At 37.4% G+C, this 20,618-nt stretch overlaps 1 protein-coding gene across 3 annotated transcripts in view; it reads right to left on the reverse strand.

The window, feature by feature from the left end:
* The window catches only part of LCLAT1 (lysocardiolipin acyltransferase 1), a 193,810-nt gene that overhangs the window by 115,103 nt on the left and 58,089 nt on the right, over positions 1-20,618 (reverse strand). For 2 of the 3 annotated variants that reach the window (XM_061432931.1, XM_061432932.1), the window contains one exon: positions 3,893-4,061. The exons of the other annotated variant lie outside the window; for it this stretch is intronic. In XM_061432931.1, the coding sequence (XP_061288915.1) occupies positions 3,893-4,057 (165 nt within the window). In that variant the 5' untranslated portion in view covers positions 4,058-4,061. The remainder of the gene's footprint in view (positions 1-3,892; positions 4,062-20,618) is intronic. 3 annotated transcript variants of the gene reach the window in all.

Below are 20,618 nucleotides of genomic sequence, written 5' to 3' on the forward strand. Positions count from 1 at the left end.
ACTGTGGAACCTCATTTAACAGAAAATGTACCAATTAAAAATAGTAAGATAAGAAAAATCTTGCCAATGAAATCATTTTAATGCACAAGCGAAACTTACAAAAGATTATACCAAAGAATAATTTTTGATTATTTCTATGAAGCAATAATTAGTCTAAATGCATTTACCCTAATTTATTTTTAGTGAAAAATGACTTTTAACTGTTTAAGAGTATTTCAAATAAAGTACACCTATAGAGGAGACAAAACTAAAATTCCTTCTGAATAAAAAGTGATCTATTGTACTATTTGCTTCAAAGTAGAAATTCCATTAGCACTTTGCAAAAGTACGAAATAAAAAATCATAAAGACACCATGACAGTTTTTCTTCATTTCTTTTTAATAGAGATGTTCACTTTCTCAAAATCAGAACATGATTTTCTGTAACCTAGCTACAAGGGATTCAACTTCTATAGATTTCTAACTGAAAGACTCTGCTCGATATACCATTACCAGCGAGCAAGTCAGTGAGTGAAACAGTTGGGTAACAGAAGTTTTTACAAATATATACCAATTTGACACTACAATGGTGGTTGAATCTTGCCTCTATGATAAGTTCTCAAGACAGGTAATAAGGCAACCGTCAGGAATAGCTGAAATCACCCTTGAAAATCTCAAACAAAAGTACTTACAAGAGACTAGCACACATCAGTAAGTACAGCTTAGCCAGTTTTTCTAAATGTTGGACCAGATTTCTCCAACCCACCATCAGATGAAATTATTGATTTGCATGCGGTTTTAAACACATGAAGCATATTTAGCACCAGACCACTCAGATTTCAAACATTCATTCTTATCTCTCCCCTCATCCATTCTAGGGCACAGAATTGAAGTTGTCAAAGGTAAATAGATATGACATAATTCTGCTGTATTGGAGAAGGAAATGGCAACCCACTCCAGTGTTCTTGCCTGGAGAATCCTAGGGACAGGGGAACCTGGTGGGCTGCCGTCTATGGGGTCGCAGAGTCGGACACGACTGAAGCGACTTAGCAGCAGCAGCAGCAGCAATTCTGCTGTAATTGATTGCTATTGGTTGTAATAGCAGTAGTAGCAGCTATGGCAAAATCTGTCCATTAATTTGTCCAATAAAATCCAGCATTTCTTCCAAAGTAATAGATTTTAATTGTGTACGTGGCCATCCAGAAAACAAAACACTACATTTCCAACACTTCCCAGATTCTGTAAGAGCTTTTAGCTGTTCTTACCTATGCAGTGAGCAAGAGGTATTATATATAACTTGTAATTCACTGGTATAAATGCAAAGCTATTGCTCTGGCCTTCCTTCCCTCCTCACTTCCTGCTGAGTAGGGCAAAGAAGGGGTAGTGAACAGTCTTAACCATACAGAAGAAGATGCTATGCCAGGCTGGGTGGAAGGAATCTGAGTCCTTGCATAACAGCAGGGAGCAGAGCTAACCTGACAACCAGGACTTGAAGGTAAAGGTTTTGCCTTATTCAAGCCACTCCAAATTCTCCTTGATAATGCAGTTTAGCCTACCCCCTAAAGCTGGTAAAGCAGAAAACATTTACTGCTTACTTTGCAAAGTCTACATTCAGTATCTCATCTAGTCATCACAATAACACTCTGTGGTAGGTGGTATTAACTTTCCTTAACTGATGAAGCAAGAGAAATTTAGAGACGCCAAGTAGCCAAGTTCAAATTACTAGAAAGTGGGAAGGCCAATAGTGAAACCAAATGTCTGTCTCTAATATCTGAATAAGCACTCTGCCTACACTGGCTCTCCAAAGAAATTAGATTGATTAGACACTGAGAAGCATAACAGTTATAATGAGTTACCGATGTAGTAACTTATGGAAATCTTTGAACTCTTAAGGTTATGGTAGAGAGATTCAGCCAAAAACACATGATTTACAATCAAAAGATCATACACTATGGAAAATTTATGACATTAAAGAAAATGAAGTATAGTGGCAACATATGACATTAAAAAAAAATTATTTACCTCTAAATGTTTGCTTTAGACTCAATAAGGAATCACAGGCCTTAAATGACACATTAAATTAGATGGACTCAACTGATATTTCTTGAACATTCCATCCAAAAATAGCAGAATATACATTCTTCTTAAGTACACATGGAATATTCTACAGGACTGACCACATGCTGGGCCACAGTGAGCCTCAGTAAATTTAAGAAAACCAAAATCATATTAAGCATCTTTTCCAACCACAACACTATAAGAATAGAAATCAACTACAAGGAAAAAAAAAATGTAAAAAACACAAACATGTAGAGACCTAACAGTATGCTAACTCAACAACAAATGGATTACGGAAGAAATCAAAGAACAAATCAAAAATACTGACAAATGAAAAAAGCTGCTGCTGCTAAGTCACTTCAGTCGTGTCCGACTCTGTGCAACCCCAGAGATGGCAGCCCACCAGGCTCCCCGTCCCTGGGACTCTCCAGGCAAGAACACTGGAGCGGGTTGCCATTTCCTTCTCCAATGCATGAAAGTGAAAAGTGAAAGTGAAGTCGCTCAGTCGTGTCCAACTCTTAGCGGCCCCATGGACTGCAGCCCACCAGGCTCCTCCGTCCATGGGATTTTCCAGGCAAGAGTACTGGAGTGGGGTGCCACTGCCTTCTCCAAATGAAAAAAGCATGATGATCTAAAACCTATGGGATGCAGCAAAAGCAGTTTTAAGAGGGAAGTTTACAGCAGTACAATCTCACCTCAGGAAAGAAAAAAATCCCAACAACCTAATGTTACACCTAAAGCAACTAGAGAAAGAAGAACAAAGAAAACCCAAATCAGTAGAAGGAAAGAAATCATAAAGATCAGAGCAAAAATAAATAAAATAGAGATGAAGAAAACAATAGATCAATGAAACTAAAAACTGGTTCTTTGAAAAGATAAACAAAATTGATAAACCTTTAGCCAGTCTCATGAGGAAGAATGGGGGAGAGAATTCAAACTACTAAAATCAAAAATGAAAAAGAAGTTACAGTAGACACCACAGAAATCAAAGCATCATAAGAGACTGCTATATGCAACTATATGCCAATAAAATGGACAACCTGGAAGAAATGGACAAATTCTTAGAAAGGAACCATCTCCCAAAACTGAAACAGTAAGAAATAGAAAATAGGGACTGACCAATCACAAGGAATGAAACAGTGCCATCTGCAACAACAGAGATGGACCTGGAAATTATCATACTAAGTGAAGTCAGTCAAAGATCGTATGATATTGCTTATATGCAGAATCTTAAAAAAAAAAAAGATACAAATGAACTTATCCAGAAACACACTCACAAACTAGAAAACAAACTTGTCATTACTAAAGGGGGAAGTTGAGGGGATGGATAAACTGGGAGTTTTGGATAGACAGTTACAAACTACTATATTTAAAACAGATAGCCAACAAGGACCCACTGTATAGCAGAGAATGCTGTTCAATATTCTGTAATCACTTAAATGCGAAAAAAATTTGAAAAAGGATACATGTATATATAATAAATAAATAAGACAAACATGAGAAATAAAAACTAAAATGCAATATAAAACTAACAATGTAAAAATTCTTCAGTCTGCATCTTTAGATTTGTGCATTTTACTAAAGCACACCTCACTAAAGGAAAATAAATTCACGAGGAATATGGAAGATATTCTATTAAATAGATATTCTGTTTAAATAGATAAAATATTATATTTTAAACACATTAATTATTTCATTTCCTAGCATTTAAAGATGAAAATACAAAAACTAATGTGCCTCTTATGTAATAGGAATATGTTTCTCATAATATTTGACTAAATCTGACTCACAAAATACAAATCAATAGGATAGGCTACTTTGGTACGATCCCTTTCTCTGCTGTGTGTGTAACTTACCACAGGTAGCGTGAGCCAGGTTGCCACAATCCGGTTGTTGATCCAGCGATACCAAGATGGGCTTATAAACATTAAAGGTAAAAAGGGACCCAGCATGAAAATGCTTCCAAAAAAGCTTCCCCAAAACAGAGTGAGTATAAAGTATATCCCTCTCCATGACACCATGATTCTGAAAGACACACACAAAAAAATCAATATGTTTTATTACTACAACTGCCCAAATTCAATTTCAGAATGATACATTTAATGATTTTTAATTATAGGGCTACAGAATAGGTTCTGATAAAGAATCTGAGTTTGAATGCCCTCTTACATGTCCTACAACTCTAACAAGTTGTCAGTACATTAGAAATGGATGCACTCCAGAAAAACAGACCTATGGATCAATGGATGAAGAGCAGAAATAAACCCACACACCTACGGCCAATTAATCTTTGACAGGAATTCTCTAGTGCTCCAGTGGTTAGAACTCTGTACCTCTACTGCAGGGGACACAGGCTGGATCCCTAGCTGGAGAACTAAGATCCCGCATGGTGTGTGGCGCCTTCGACAAAGGAGGCAAGGATATATATATAATGGAGAAAAGCTAGTCTCTTTAGCAAGTGGTATTGTGAAAACTAGACAGCCACATGTTAATTGATGAATTTAGAACATACCCTCAACACCATACAAAAATAAACTCAAAATAACTTACATATTAAGACATGAGACTATAAAACTCCTAAAAGAGAACACAGGCAATACATTCTATGACTTAGCAATGTTTTCTTAGGTCAATCAATCTCCCACGGCAAAAGCAAAATTAAATAGGAACCAATAAAACTCACAAGTTTTTGCACTACAAAGGAAAGCATAAACAAAATGAAAAAAAACTATGAAATGGGAGAAAATATTTGCCAATAATGTGACCGACAAGGCCTTCATTACCAAATTGTACAGACAGCTCATACAACTCAGTAACAAAAACACAACCCAATTTAAAAAATGGGCTGAAGACTTAAATAAACATTTCTCCAAAGAAGACATACAGATGCTCAAAAGGCACATGAAAAGATACTCAACACTGCTAATTATTAGAGAAACACAAATCAAAACTACAATGAGGTACCACCTCACATCAGTCAGAATGGCCATCATCAAAACATCTACAAGTAACAAATGCTGGAGAGGGTATAGAGGAAAGGGAACCTTCCTACAGAGTTGGTGGGAATGTAAACTGGTGCAGGTATTATAGAAAACAACATGAAGCCCCCCTGCACCCTTTTCTGTCAGGTCGCACTGCTCAGTATATGGGATCTAAGTGCCCAACCAAAGATCAAACCTGTGTCCCCTGCATTGTGAGCAGAGAGTCTTAACTACGGGACCACCGAGGAAGTCCCTGGCAGTTCCTTAAAAAATAAAAGCACTACCATATGATCCAGCAATCCCACTCCTGGGCATATATCCATAATCCAAAAAGACACGATCAGTGGCTATTTGCAATAGCCAAGACATGGAAGCAACTTAATTGTCCACTGACAGATAAAGATGCGGTATATACACACAGTGGACTACTACTTGGCTCTAAAAAAATGAAAAGGCCATTTGCAGCAAAATGGATGCAACCAGAGATTATAAAAATAAAAGAGAGAAAGACAAACACTGGTAAGCTATCACTTGCATATGGGATCTAAAATATGAGACAAATGAACTTATGAAACAGAAACAGACAAGTCATAGAAAACAATCATGGTTACCAAAGGGGAAGGAGGGAAACGGTAGGAGTTTGAGATGAGCAGTCCCACAAGGTAAACAACAGAGTCCAGTGGATCCTTGACCAACGGAGCTATCAGGGAAGACCAACTGTATAGCACAGGGAATTACATTCTCTATCCTGTTTATATTCTATATAAGCCATAATGGAAAAGACTATGGAAAAATGTGTATGTGTGTATATATACATGTGTGTATATGTATAACTGAATCACTTTGCTGTACAGCAGAAACTACAACATTGTGTATCAACTATACTTTGATTAAAAAAGGAAATAGATACGCTTAAAGAGTAAATGTCTGACTGCCACCCCCCCACCCCCCCCAAAAAAGCTGTTTTAAAAGTCTTGGGTTTTGTTTTTCCTGGCTATTAGTCTTAAAACAAAACTATATATTTTCTTTTCCAAGATGTTATCCAACACAAAATCTTAAAATATTCCACAGTTTTTTTTTCTTAATCCCTTACTATAAAAAGTAGACTTAATGGACTAAGAACTGCAGAACAGCTTCCTAAGGGTGACTGTGCTTAAAAGTGATGGCAATTTTACAGAGTGCACTAAATTTTTTTTAGTCTAGAAATATTAATTCTTTACATTAGAACCTAAAAGTAATATCTTTGGGCAATTGGTCTTTATGAGCTGAAAGGTTAGGTAGAAGTCAGATTCCTCAATCACTTGCCTCAATTATTTGCCAGAGGATTACTTTTGAGGGTCCTCATAACCAGATGAATATAATATTGATGTTTTAAAATGAAGTGTTGCAAGCACAGTCTAAAATGAATAATTAAATGTTTGATTTTACGACCTAAACTCTGTTGAGCAAAAATATGGTTTGCTTCAGGATAATAAAACTGTTGGAAACATTAAAACCATGAAAACAATAATGGCCTTAAAAATCTATACATTGAAAAAAGCATTTCAGCAATCAAGACCTTTGAATATTTGAAAAGAACTGCAACAAGAAAAAAAAATTTTTCAAATGTCATGGTGCTTTAAAAAATGACAGACAAAACAGGTCAAATCCCTTAACGCAGAATCAAGTTTATCTGTATATTTGGTATATTTTAAAAATTCCTACCAATACCTGACAGTGTGATACACAAAATCCTTCAAAGTACAAATAGAACAAATATCTGCTGAGAATTGGCTTTCTGCTCAATTCCAGATCGGAACTTCTAAGAACAAGGCTGAGGGAATGAGGGCAGAGAAAAAGAACACTGGAAAATAGCAGCCAAACACTTGCTCACACAGGGCCCAGGATGCTCTGTAAAGTCCTACACACCCTTGGTTTTGCTTTCACTGAGGCTCAGCTCCTCCGCTCTGCATTAACCATAGGCTGCTTCTCTCTAGTCTAACTTAAAGCATTTAAAACTAATAGTATCCATAAAAATGAGCTTCTAAATTCAGTACTTTCAACCCCTACTTCCTTTCATAGCCCCTGTCCCAAATATATCACTGCAATGTTGCTACTTGATTTGAAAAGTCTCTTGTAACTACTTTTTAATCTGTTTCTGCCATTAGCTAGCTAGCTTCTGTTTAGACACTCACCCCTAAACTCCCTGAAGGGCTGTACTTCCCATTACATCCACACGTCCACATCAAAGGATCTGACATGCTTCTTTTTCACTTACTGAATTATTTTTCATTTGATGTCATAAAAAGGAAAAAAAAATCATTAAAAGAGCTTAGATATCATCTAAGAGAATCTTCTCAATTTATACTGATGAAGTTGAGAACCAGAAGAGTTAAGAGATGTGTCAATATGAATATTAGTCAGACCAAGTCTAACCTAAATTTACTTTTCCATTCTACTCCTAATCTCTACTTCTTCCCTAACCTCTCAATCATTTGTTCAATGATTTGATAAATATGCAACGAGATTCCTACAGTGTGTCAGGCACTGTGTCAGTCATTTGGGGATACAACAGTGAACACCACAGATAAACCAAGCTCTCACAAATTGAACAGTCTTTCCAACCCCTCCTTATGATACCTGCATTTAATCAAGCCCTATTTTATCTCTTTTTCCAAGTCTCAAGGCTTTGCTAGAAAACTTGGTTAAGAATTATGCTAGCTACACAGCTATTTAAAGCAACTAAATTTTGGGGTTTTTTTCTTTTTTGGCAAAACCAAGTGCTGGTAAGGATGCAGAGCAATCAAAACTCACATTGCAGGTGGGAATGCAAAATGGCACGAGAAGCTATTTTCCACTTTGGAAAATAGCTTCTTAGTTTCTTAAAATATTAAATGTACATTTACCATATAGCCCAGCAATCCCACTACTGAATATACAGGACAGACTGAAAACTCATACTGATACACAAACCTGTACACAGTTTTTTATAGCAGCATTCTTCATAACTACAGAAGACCAGACACAACCCTGGATAGAGGAGCCTGGTAGGCTGCAGTCCATGGGGTCGCAAAGAGTCGGACATGACTAGAGCGACTTCACTTTCCCTTTTCACTTTCATGCACTGGAGAAGGAAACGGCAACCCACTCCAGTGTTCTTGCCTGGAGAATCCCAGGGACTGCGGAGCCTGGTGGGCTGCCGTCTATGGGGTCACACAGAGTCGGACACGACTGAAGCAACTTAGCAGCAGCAGCAGACACAACCCTCATGTCAGCCTGGGAGTATGTGGATGCACACACTTAATACATCCATAGAAAAGAACATTACTCAGCAATGATAAGACTGATACATGCAACATCTGGGGTTAACCTCAAATGCATTATGTTGAATGATGGAAGCCAGGCTCAAAAGAAATGATTTGTTTTTAACTGTATGATTTTGTTTATAGGACACTCTGGAAAAGGCAAAACTATAAGCAAGGAAAGATCAATGGTGGTCAAAGGTCAGGAATAGGGAGTGAGTTTGTGAAGGCACAGCACAAGGGAATTTTTAGGGGTTGAGGAAACTGTTCTATTTCCTGATTGCAGTGATGATTACAAGACTACACAAGCTCACAGAACATATTTTAATATTGATCTTTATTGTATGTAGAGTAAGAACTAAGTTAAAAAGAATAAGAACTAAGTTAAAAGGAATGTGCTATGTGAGATAAAATCTGATAGAATATTCATTAACCTTTTATGATCTGGAGAATTCTATATGTTTGGATTATTTCAATTGTTATCATATCTGAATTATGCCAAGCTTTTAGAATATGCCAGGCATTGTTTCATGTACTTCAAATGTGTGAACCTATTTAATATAGTGATCCCATGGTATAGATATTTTCATTACCCCACACTTTATATGTGTATACTGAGGCACAGAGTGGTTAAATAACATGCTCAAGATTATACAACTAGTAAGTGGCGGAGACGGGATTTGAATCTGGGTAATTTTGAGTCAGAGTCCATGCTCAGCCTAATAAACACTTTGCTCTTTTCAAGCAGATACTGCTTTTGTAATTAAACACACACACTTTATTCTGTATATAAAATCAAGATGTCACAAATCTAAACCAAATTTAGATTTAAACTCAATGGACATGAGTTTGAGTAAACTCCGGGAGTTGGTGATGGACAGGGAGGCCTAGTGTGGTGCAGTCCATGGGGTCGCAAAGAGTCTGACACAACCAAGCAACTTTCACTTTCACTTACAAAGACTTTGCTATAAAACTTGATAATGCCCAATGTGTCCTGAAATAGGCAGTTTATAAAACATTCTCATCCAATTCAAATACTTCAAAACAAGATATTAATTATATCAGTGGTTATTTACAGGTGAAGAAATATGGGACTTTGTTCTCTTAATGAAAAGTCCCTAACACTATTTATACTGAGAGAGGATCTATTACCAGGGGCATGCCTGCAAAATGTAGTGGAGAATTCAGAACAGGGACCAGTAGGATTGAAAGGCCAAAAAGTAAATACTGGGTATTTAAAGTAAAATGAAGAGTCAGGCATATTGTTTAAGCCTTTGTCTTCTCTGGAGAAGATAAAACAAGAGTTTCTGGGCTGGCGGATACACAGCTGAGGGCAGTCACTGCTCTAAGAAGAGTGGGATTAGGTAACCATATACCTTTTAAATTGTGAACATTGAGACCCCACAGAGTCTTTCTTCACTGAGCTCTCAGATGACTGCAACAACATTTTAGTTCTAGTCCAGGACACTCCAATAAAACTTTCTGCAGTGATGGAAATGTTCAGTAGCTGTGCTGTCCAACATGGCAGCCATTAGCTATATGTGGCTACTGAGCACTTGAAATGTGGTTAGCTCAAAAGGGAAACAAAGGTCCGTCTAGTCAAGGCTATGGTTTTTCCAGTGGTCATGTATGGATGTGAGAGTTGGACTATATAAGAAAGCTGAGCACCGAAGAATTGATGCTTTTGAACTGTGGTGTTGGAGAAGACTCTTGAGAGTCCCTTGGACTGCAAGGAGATCCAACCAGTCCATCCTAAAGGAGATTGGTCCTGGGTGTTCATTGGTAGAGGACTGATGTTGAAGCTGAAACTCCAATACTTTGGCCACCTGATGTGAAGAGCTGACTCATTGGAAAAGACCCTGATGCTGGGAAAGACTGAGGGCACGAAGAGAAGGGGACAACAGATGATGAGATGGATGGATGGCATCACCGACTCAATGGACATGGGTTTGGGTGGACTCTGGGAGTTGGTGATGGACAGGGAGGCCTGGCGTGCTGCGGTTCATGGGGTCACAAAGAGTCGGACATGACTGAGTGATTGAACAGAAATGAACAATAGGGAAACTGAATTATTAATTCAATGGTATTTACATTTAAACAGGCACATGTGGCTACTGTGTTGAGTATGAGTAGCACAGCTCTATGCAGAGTTACAGGAACAAACTTCTCTGAGGAATCTTACCAGACCATGAGGCGAGATGAAACTATAGAAACACTGGTGGTTCCCTAATAAAAAGTTGACCTATTAACTCTACTGTGAAGCCCAAAGTTCATATAACCCACACTGATGTGCGGGCTTCTAGTTGGCTTTGTAAGTCCCTTGGTTTTTATTCTGAGTAGGTTATAAGACATCTGGGAAAAGACTTTAACATGACATTAGATACGAAAACAAGAAGAAAGTATACTTGAAAGAAACAAACTATTTAGGAAGGAAAAAAAAACAATCTTTAACATTTTCAAAAAGACAAGAAATATTGTGTCCAGTAGACAACAATAATATGTTCTTGTGGGGAAAGAAATTTAAGTAAAATGAAAAATAGAAACTTTCAGAAAATAGAGCAATTGGAAGTTTAAAACATAGCAAATGTTTAGTAAAAACATCAGCAAAAATGAAAACTCAACAGAAGAGTTAGAAAATAAACCTGAAGAAATCCTCCCAAAAGTCAAGCAGAAGATAGAGAAATGGCAAGTAGAAAGAATATTAGAGGACCAAGACAAGGGCCATAGGCAAATTATATAAACTCCAAAAAGAAAGCAGTGAGAAATTGGAGAAAATCAGCAACAAAGTAACAAAAACCTCCCCAGAACCGGAGAACATGACATTCCACATTACCAGAGCCTACTGAAGGCTAGGATTACAGAAGAGAACAAATGCTGGCTTTGGCACATGGCTGTAGCTTTCAGATTAGAGGAGACAATGGACATTCTACAAAATCTCTGGAGGGGATGAAAATAGGTCAAAAAGGATCAAAAATCAGATTGGCTTTGGACTCAGCAGCAATAGCAAAAGCAAGATGAAAACAGAGCAACCCCTACAAAATTCTCAAGAAAATTATTCCATTCGGTCACTCTATCAATCAAGTATAAGGACAGTAAAAACACTACCACAAGGTCTCAAAGTTACCTCCCATAAAATCTTTTTTTCAAGAAGCCATTGGAAAAATGAGCTCTGCTAAAACAAAAGAGTAAACAAGACTGACGGAGACTTGAAACACAGGAAATGAGATCCAACTTAGGTGAAAACCTCTAAGATAACCATGAAGGGAGATCCCAGGGTAATAGTCATGCATAAGACAGAGAAGATATCCAATCTAAACAAACCAGGGGTGGTGGGGCTGACTCAAGAAAAAGACTTTGAACGCTGTATCACCAAAATCCTTGCTGTGAAACAGAACAGAATGCCCAGGTAAACCCAGCACAGGTTCTAATCTGTACTTGGCTTCTTGAACAGGTGCTGGTAAAATTTCTGTTCTCTCTTCCACACCCAGCTGCCAGATCAGTGGATGATACTCATTTTATCTATCATAAATACTCTGCTCTGACCTACTCCTGAGAGATGGAGGGAGGGCATGGTGAATTTAGAAGCACAAATAGAGCAATCCCACTACTGGGCATACACACTGAGGAAACCAGAATCGAAAGAGTCACGTGTACCCCAATGTTCATCGCAGCACTGTTTATAATAGCCAGGACATGGAAGCAACCTAGATGTCCATCGGCAGATGAATGGATAAGAAAGCTGTGGTACATATACACAATGGAGTATTACTCAGCCATTAAAAAGAATACATTTGAATCAGTTCTAATGAGGTGGATGAAACTGGAGCCTATTATACAGAGTCAAGTAAACCAGAAAGAAAAACACCAATATAGTATACTAACGCACATATATGGAATTTAGAAAGACGGTAACAATAACCCTGTATATGAGACAGCAAAAGAGACACTGATGTATAGAACAGTCTTTTGGACTCTGTGGGAGAAGAAGAGGGCGGGATGATTTGGGAGAATGGCATTGAAATACGTATAATATCATATATGAAACAAATCGCCAGTCCAGGTTCGATGCACGATACTGGATGCTTGGGGCTGGTGCACTGGGACGACCCAGAGGGATGGTATGGGGAGGGAGAAGGGAGGAGGGTTCAGGATGGGGAACACATGTATACCTGTGGCGGATTCATTTCGATATTTGGCAAAACCAATACAATATTGTAAAGTTAAAAAAAAAAAAAAATAGAAGCACAAATAGTAAACACTTGCAGAGTCCTGACTGCGGTGAGCCCTCCCACGGTAGTTTTCTAGGACTTATTTATGCAGGAACTTGCCCACTGTCTTCCCCTTAAAAAGGATCTATCTGGTGAGCCTTCTGGGAAGCTGAGGTCTGACTATCACCCAGTGACGCTCTACCTCTAGGAGCCTTCATCTAACTGTGGCAGTGTTCGATGGCAGTGTTTAACAGATTATGCTGACCTCTCAAGTTCTCAAAAAAAGAAAAAAAAAAAAAAAATATATATATATATAGTCCAGGGATACAAACATAGGTAAACTTTTAAAGTAAAAGAACAACAGAAAAGGATAACAGCTTTCTTAAGTATGGTGGCTATTCATAGGTTGACTTTTAGAATATAATATCAAAGGCAATTTTTGCCAGTCTGCACACACTCCATACATCATACAGTACTCTAATTGTATAGTACATTAGCAAGAGTAACAAAACCTTTTAGTGACTACCATCTTTGGTGGAAACAGGGAAAGACCACAGCTTTCATGTTTATTCATGTATTTCTATATTACTCTAATTTTATAAAGAATAAACATATTAATTTAGAGTTAAAGATATTTTAATTATAAAAGTGTTTAAGAACACGTTAATGCAAGTTAGGATGATGTTATAATCCCTAATCAAATACTCTGCCAGAAAAAGCAACCCTTGGGAATCAGCTGAAACAAACATATGGGAAAAGTTTATAATTTTTCTAAGACTACTCCAAAATAAATAAGCAACATGCTGATCCTGATTCACGTGACAAAATCAAATACATAAACTGAGAGCATAAACACTAGTATCAATCACTGCATATATATAATATATAATAAGAGTTATGATCACTTTGCAATGAAAATAGTTTTAACAGACAGCTACAACAATCATAGCCTGATGATTGAAATTATTCCACAACCTGAAAGAAGCTAACACTGTTCATTACTGAAATAATTTAAGCACATGCTCTTTATGCTCTACTCCTGTAAGCTAGATGAATACTTCACAACCAAATACCATCACACTGACTTAGTTTTTTCACAAACGTAAGTGAAATGTTTATGAGCTGACTGATTTCTTTTAAACCCATCAATACGTTGTAAAATCCCTAGATACATGCTAATTTGCATGACCTGATTCTGAGGAACATTTATTCATTTTTTGGAATTTAGTAACAAACACATCTGCCTTGCCTGATGAAATAATGAGCTTCCTTATTCCCAAGTGACAATTATATTTGTTTTCAAGTCTCAAAAGACAGAGGCTCAAAGCTAAATTTAACACCCAATTCTGGAAGCAAAAATTATGGTAATTATTATCTTTTTCTCCTCTTACAATCTTATATTTTTATTCTTATTGGCATTACTTCATATGTCTTTTACTGTAAATCACTTTAAATTCTTTTAGGAAGCAGACTATCAATTAAAAGTAATTTTAAACAATGTCATCTATAAAGAACCTTACTCAGTTTTACACATTTTACTAGTTAAAAGACAGAAGTTAAAACCGTTGCTTATCAGTTAAATGCTTATAAGGCAACCAGGGGAAGCTGGAAAGGATAATGTTTAAAGTTGCAGCAGGTCCCTTTACCTGTTTGGGAAAACAATGATAACAGGAAAGGGACAAACTATAGAGTTTCATTCTTCCTAAAGCGGCACAAGAGAATAATACTTTCCCAGATACAAAAAGAAGATAAAAGGTTAAGCAGCAGTCTCGTTACAGAGCACTAAGAAGAAATAAAACCGGTTTGCAAATTCTGACAAAACACAAAAAGACAGCTAATGAGCAGAATAGGATCAAACCATAACTAAACCAAAATGAAGCAAGAACTTTCAGCTATCAACTGGAGCTGAGTAAATAAGTCCGTTAACGCCCTGGTGGGGGGAGTCCACTCTTGAGTTCTTACACCTGTATAAGGACATTGGGGGGTTATATAAAATGACACAATGTATCTCTCAAAGTTTAGTGAGAGAAGAAATTATCTGTATAAATATAAAGATCTCTACACTGATACAATTTTTTACTTAAAATATATTCAAAAGCTAATACTAAGAAAGAAGCAAAGAGTATGTACTATATGATTCTATTTACCTAACAATGAAAAGCATACAAACTAACTTATACTATTAAAAGTAAGGATAGCAGTTATCCTGGAAGTGCAGAGCAGGGTTAGTTACTGAAAGGGGCACCAGGAGGCTTCAAGGGCTTTGGCAATGTTTCTTATTTGGGTGCTGGTTACACATGGTGTATTTATTTTTTGAAAATTCACTGAGCTGTATACTTGTGGTTTATACACCTTTCTTTATGTATATTTTAATAATATTTACCCCCAAAGTTATCATTTAAACTGGATAATGAGTTTGAGTAAACTCCAGGAATTGGCGATGGACAGGGAGGCCTGGCGTGCTGCAGTCCATGGGGTCGCAAAGAGTCAGACACGACTGAGCGACTGAACTGAAATGAATCCAATTCAACATATGCAATTTATAGGAAAAAACACAAATGGTCAAGTCAACAAAGTTCAACCTATTTTTAGAAAATGCAAAAGTTAAAATAACAAACACCATTCCTTCTCAAAGATTGATAAAAAGGCCTATGTCTTGACTTCGATATTCTGAAACTCATGTGGTAGGATCTTTGCCCTCACAGTTGGAGAGGAATATAAACTTTAGAGGGAAAACAGATAAGCAGTTATTAGAATTTTGAGTGCCTACCATCATAATGCCTTCTCAGTATCTACCCTTGAGAAATACTTTAGTTTTAGGTATAAAGATTTTCATTGTAGCATTGTCTATAACAACAGTAAAAATTGGAAATACAACTGCCCACTGATGAGAGAAGGGCTAAATAAACTGTGGTGCATGAAATACCACCAGCAGCTGTAAAGAAACAGAGGGTAAGCTGTCTTTTCTAAGATAAACAACTCTCCAAGAGGTATTGCTAAGTGAAAAAGAATATGGTACCATTTTTGGAAGCGGGGGAACCACATTTCCTCCCCCCACCCACACAAAACGCTATGCTATCTGGCTTATATAAATAAATGTAAATACACATAAATCAGTTCAGAAGGATACATGCCAACATCACAATGGTTGCTTTGGTGAAGATGGATGAGGTTGTGACTAAGGGTGGTCAAAAAGGAATAGAGCTCTATAATGTTTTAAAAAGAGAACATTTCCACTTACATAGTAAAAGGCAAAAAAGGAAGGAACAAAGGGAGGGAGGAAAAGAGAAAGGAAAAAAGCAGCAGCTTAGGCACAGTCAAAAAAAATCAGCTTGCTGGTAATGCCAGTTTTTCCGTGATGCCATAATCAAAGTAAAAATCAGAGAGTAGAAATAACCCATATCTCTTAAACAAATTACTATTTGCCAAACTTTAATTTTTACAGACAAATTAAAAACCACTCAAAACATACACTGAGACACGAATGATTAAAGCGTCCTAGGTAAACTAAAACTACACGGGCATCCTCAAGGATCCTTGTCCCAACAAAGGTCACTCAAAACCATCGTTCAGTTTACTTTACAGCACTTTATTTCCATCAACCTGAAGTTTAAACTCATGTTGTGCTTCTTCCCTCATGAGACACAGAGCTACCCAGTAAAATGTATAATTAAAGTACTAAGTAATGGAGGTACACAGACTGTCAGAAAGCAAGCAAGTTAATTGAATCTTTTCTTATACACAAAATATAAGCCCATGAATATATACACATATGAGTGTCATAAGGATAAAGTTCTAGCAGAAAACAGTTATTAAAGTTACCAAAAACAGAATGGAATGGAAATTAAAAATAAAAATAAACAAATGGGACCAAATTAAACTTAAAGGCTTGCATAACGAAGTATAAGCAAGGTGAAAAGGTAGCCTTCAGAATGGGAGAAAATAATAGCAAACGAAGCAACTGACAAAGAATTAATCTCCAAAATATACAAGCAGCTCATGCAGCTCAATATCAGAAAAATAAATGACCCAATCAAAAAGTGGACCAAAAAACTAAACAGACATTTCTCCAAAGAAGACATACAGATGGCTAACAAATACATGAAAAGATGCTCAACATCGCTCTTTATCAGAGAAATGCAAATCAAAACCACAATGAAGTGCTCACATGCCAGTCAGAATGGCTGCTATCAAAAAGTCTACAAACAATAAATGCTGGAGAGGGTGTGGAGAAAAGGGAACCCCTCTTACACTGTTGGTGGGAATGCAAAGTAGTACAGCCACTATGGAGAACAGTGTGGATTCCTTAAAAAAATGGAAAGAGAACTGTCATACAAACCAGCAATCCCACTGCTGGGCATACACACAGAGGAAACCAGAATTGAAAGAGACATATGTACCTCAATGTTCACTGCAGCACTGTTTACAGTAGCTGGACACAGAAGCAACCTAGATATCCATCAGCAGATGAATGGATAAGGAAGTTGTGGTACATATACACAATGGAATATTCAGTTCAGTTATGTCCGACTCTTTGCAACCCCAAATCGCAGCACGCCAGGCCTCCCTGTCCATCACCAACTCCTGGAGTTCACCCAAACTCATGTCCATCGATCGGTGATGCCATCCAGCCATCTCATCCTCTGTCGTCCCCTTCTTCTCCTGCCCCCAATCCCTCCCAGCATCAGGGTCTTTTCCAATGAGTCAATTCTTCACATGAGGTGGCCAAAGTATTGGAATATTACTCAGCTATAAAAAAAGGGAATGCATTTGAGTCAGTTCTAATGAGGTGGATGAAACTGGAGCCTAGATATACAGAGTAAAGTAAGTCATAAAGAGAAACATCAATATAGTATATTAACACATATATATGGAATTTAGAAACCCAGAAAAGACGACCCTATATGCAAAAGAGACACAGATGTAAAGAACAGACTTTTGGGCTATGTGGGAGAAGGCGAGGGTGGGACGATTTGAGAGAATAGCATTGAAACATGTGTATTACCATATTGCAAGTTCAATGCATGAAGCAGGGCACTCAAAGCTGGTGCTCTGGGATGACAGAGAGGGATGGGGTGGGGAGGGAGGTGGGAGGGGGGTTTGGGGGGTTCAGGATGGGGGGAGACATGTACACCCGTGGCTGATTCATGTCGATGTATGGCAAAAAACACAATACTGTAAAGTTCAGTTGAGTTCAGTAGTTCAGTTGTGTCCGACTTTTTACGAGTCTTTAATTACTGTAAAGTAATTAGCCTCTAATTAAAATAAATCAATTAATGTAAAGAAAAGTTATCAAAAACAGAGTGTTCATTTCTGACTATACCATGTCTACTTTAGTCAAAGCATACTCTTCAAAAGAAAAAAGTTAAAATATCTATCTAAATTTACCAAGTTATTTTTCATTGTTTCATTTACACAGAGAATATGACCAATTAGAGTCATTCTACAGTCACTGAAAACTCATGATACTTGCACTATCAAATACTAACCAGCCTCAGGCAAGGTATTAAAGACTATTGTTTGTTAATGTTAACAGAAGTCTTTGCCCTTCTAGGGCAGATCATCTATCTAGGTGGAGAGGGAAGAACAAATCTGAAAAAGATGGGAAGAAGGCAACACAACAAAGTATATATTAAATGCTAAATTCATGAAAAACCAGTATGCATGACACTCAGTGTGTAACATTTAGAAGTCCAGAGCTAGAATTAAGACCACTGAGCTATGGGAGCTCCCTGGTGGTCCAGTGATTAGTACTTGGTCCTTTCACTGCCATGGACCCAGGTTCAATCCCTGGTCAGGGAACTAAGATCCCACAGGCTACATGGGATGGCCAAAAAAAAGAAAATGGTAGATTAAAAAAAAAAACAAAAATCACCAAGCTTTAAACCTCTTTTGGTTTCACAGATGATTCTCTAATCATACCAGTGAAGAAAGTGAAAAGCAGAAACGTTTAGGGACCTGACTGTGCTCACAGCGGCAAACCCAGTGATGATGGAACTAGGTGAAGACCTCCCATCTCCAGTCAGCAGCTCAGTGTTCTTTCCCTTGGAAAGGGATCCTAAAGGTCTAAGGCAATCAACTAAAACATGCTGAATGAATCAGGATGCAAACAAGGCCTGGGCCTGGAGGAAGAACAGTATCCTGTCAAGCTGGAAGGCAAAAGCTAGGCAAGAGGCCGACTTCTTGACATTATTCTTTATGATGCACACTGCATGGGGGCTAGTTAGTCATAAGGAAGTTTTTCCAAAGTCTCAGGATTTCTGTTGGGTTTTGTTTCTTTGAAATTGTTTCAAACAATATGAATTATTAAGAGCAAGTATTTTTTTTTTAATGAAAATGTCACCAATTTTCTTCTGCATAAATGGCATGCACACTCACTATATGTTAACAATTTCCTGTTATTACACGAGGTTTCCTTTTAAGATGTAAAAGTTTAAACCACAAACACCCACACTAAGTGGAACATTACTAGATAAAATCATGAAAGACAGGTTGGTATAACGCTATTATATTTCTTACCTGTTATTCATAAGAGTTTTTTCCCTGTTCAAATTACTTACATACTTCTCAAAATGTTAACTATAGGGTACTATATAATCCCAGCACTTCTATGCCCAGACAAAAACATATACAGGAATGCTCATAGCAGGACAATTCATAATAGAGTGGAAACAACCCAATTTTCTTCATTTGATAAGTGGTATAGATATCAGCTATCATTCAACAAAAAAAGGAACAAAATGCTTGATACATGCCACAACACAGATGGACTTTGAAAACTCATGCTAGGTGAAAGAAGCCAGCTACAAAAGTCCACATATTCTCCGATTTCATTTATGTATCTCCAGAATAGGCAAATCTACAGAGACAGAAAGTAGATTAGTGGTTCTCTAGGGACGCAGATTCCAAGCCTGAGTTGGGAAGATACCTTGAAGAAGGAAATGGCAACCCACTCCAGGATTCTTGCTTGGAGAATTCCATGGAAAAGGAACCTGGTGGACTATGGTCCACAGGATCACAAAGAGTTGGACATGACTGATGCAACTTAGCACTAGTGACTAGGGCTCAAGGCAAGTGGACTAAGAGGCGACTACTAATGAGTTTAAAGTTTGTTTGAGGGTAAAAAAAAAAAAGTCTTCTAACATCAAATAGTGGTGGTCTAAAAGCTACTGCTTGTATATTTTAAATGGCTGAATTGTATGGCAGGTGAATTATATCTCAAAATAGAAGTTAATTAGCTGGGCGATTACCAAGACATGAGTAACTCTATAATCAACTCTACCCTGGAAATCATGAATCGGGAAGGAAAAGAGAAATGATAACTGACATCTCAGAAATTAGAAACAAGAGGATGCTCTTGCCTTCTGAGATGACTCACACTTGGTCTGTGGAGTGTGTTTCTCTCTAAATAAATCTACTTCTTACCTATCAAACAGACAAAAAAAGAAATTAGAAACAAGAGCATATACAAATGGAGCCAGAGAACAAAGGGGACCAAAACATGGACAGAATGAAATCACAGAACAGAAAAAAGACCACAGAAAGACATCAAAATGTTACCAATGACTGTCCCTGTAGAGTGAGACTATGCTTGGTTTTTTCCCCCAAATTGTGGGACAAACTATTATTTTTAAAGAATTTTTCAAAAGTCCCAACAACATTTATTTCAAAGGGAAAAATCAAGTGCCAGAATTTCTTACATTAAGAGACTGGACAAGGTGCATCACAAAGAAAATACTGAGGGTAGAGTTAACCACCAAGAGAGATATAAAGTGTGAACTATCCGATATTAAAGACACTGGCCCCATGTTTTCCATACATGAAAGAGCTGATATTCTGACATCAATAGTTCCCCCCCTCCAATTACTGGTATTCACTGGAAGGCATAAAATACCAGTTACAGGGAAACATCTAACAAGTGATTTGACTGGACAATGAATAAAATGTTTTTCTTCCTATTTATTATTACAAAACAAGTTGATCACATTATTTCTAAAAGCTATAGTTATATAGCTTTAATAAAAGACATCAAAGTTACAGATGTGGGGCTTCCCAATGGCTCAGCTGGTAAAGAATCCACCTGTAATGCAAGAGATATAGGTTTGATCCCTG

Source organism: Bos javanicus, chromosome 11 (assembly GCF_032452875.1).
Source record: "Bos javanicus breed banteng chromosome 11, ARS-OSU_banteng_1.0, whole genome shotgun sequence".
Lineage (NCBI taxonomy): Eukaryota > Metazoa > Chordata > Mammalia > Artiodactyla > Bovidae > Bos > Bos javanicus.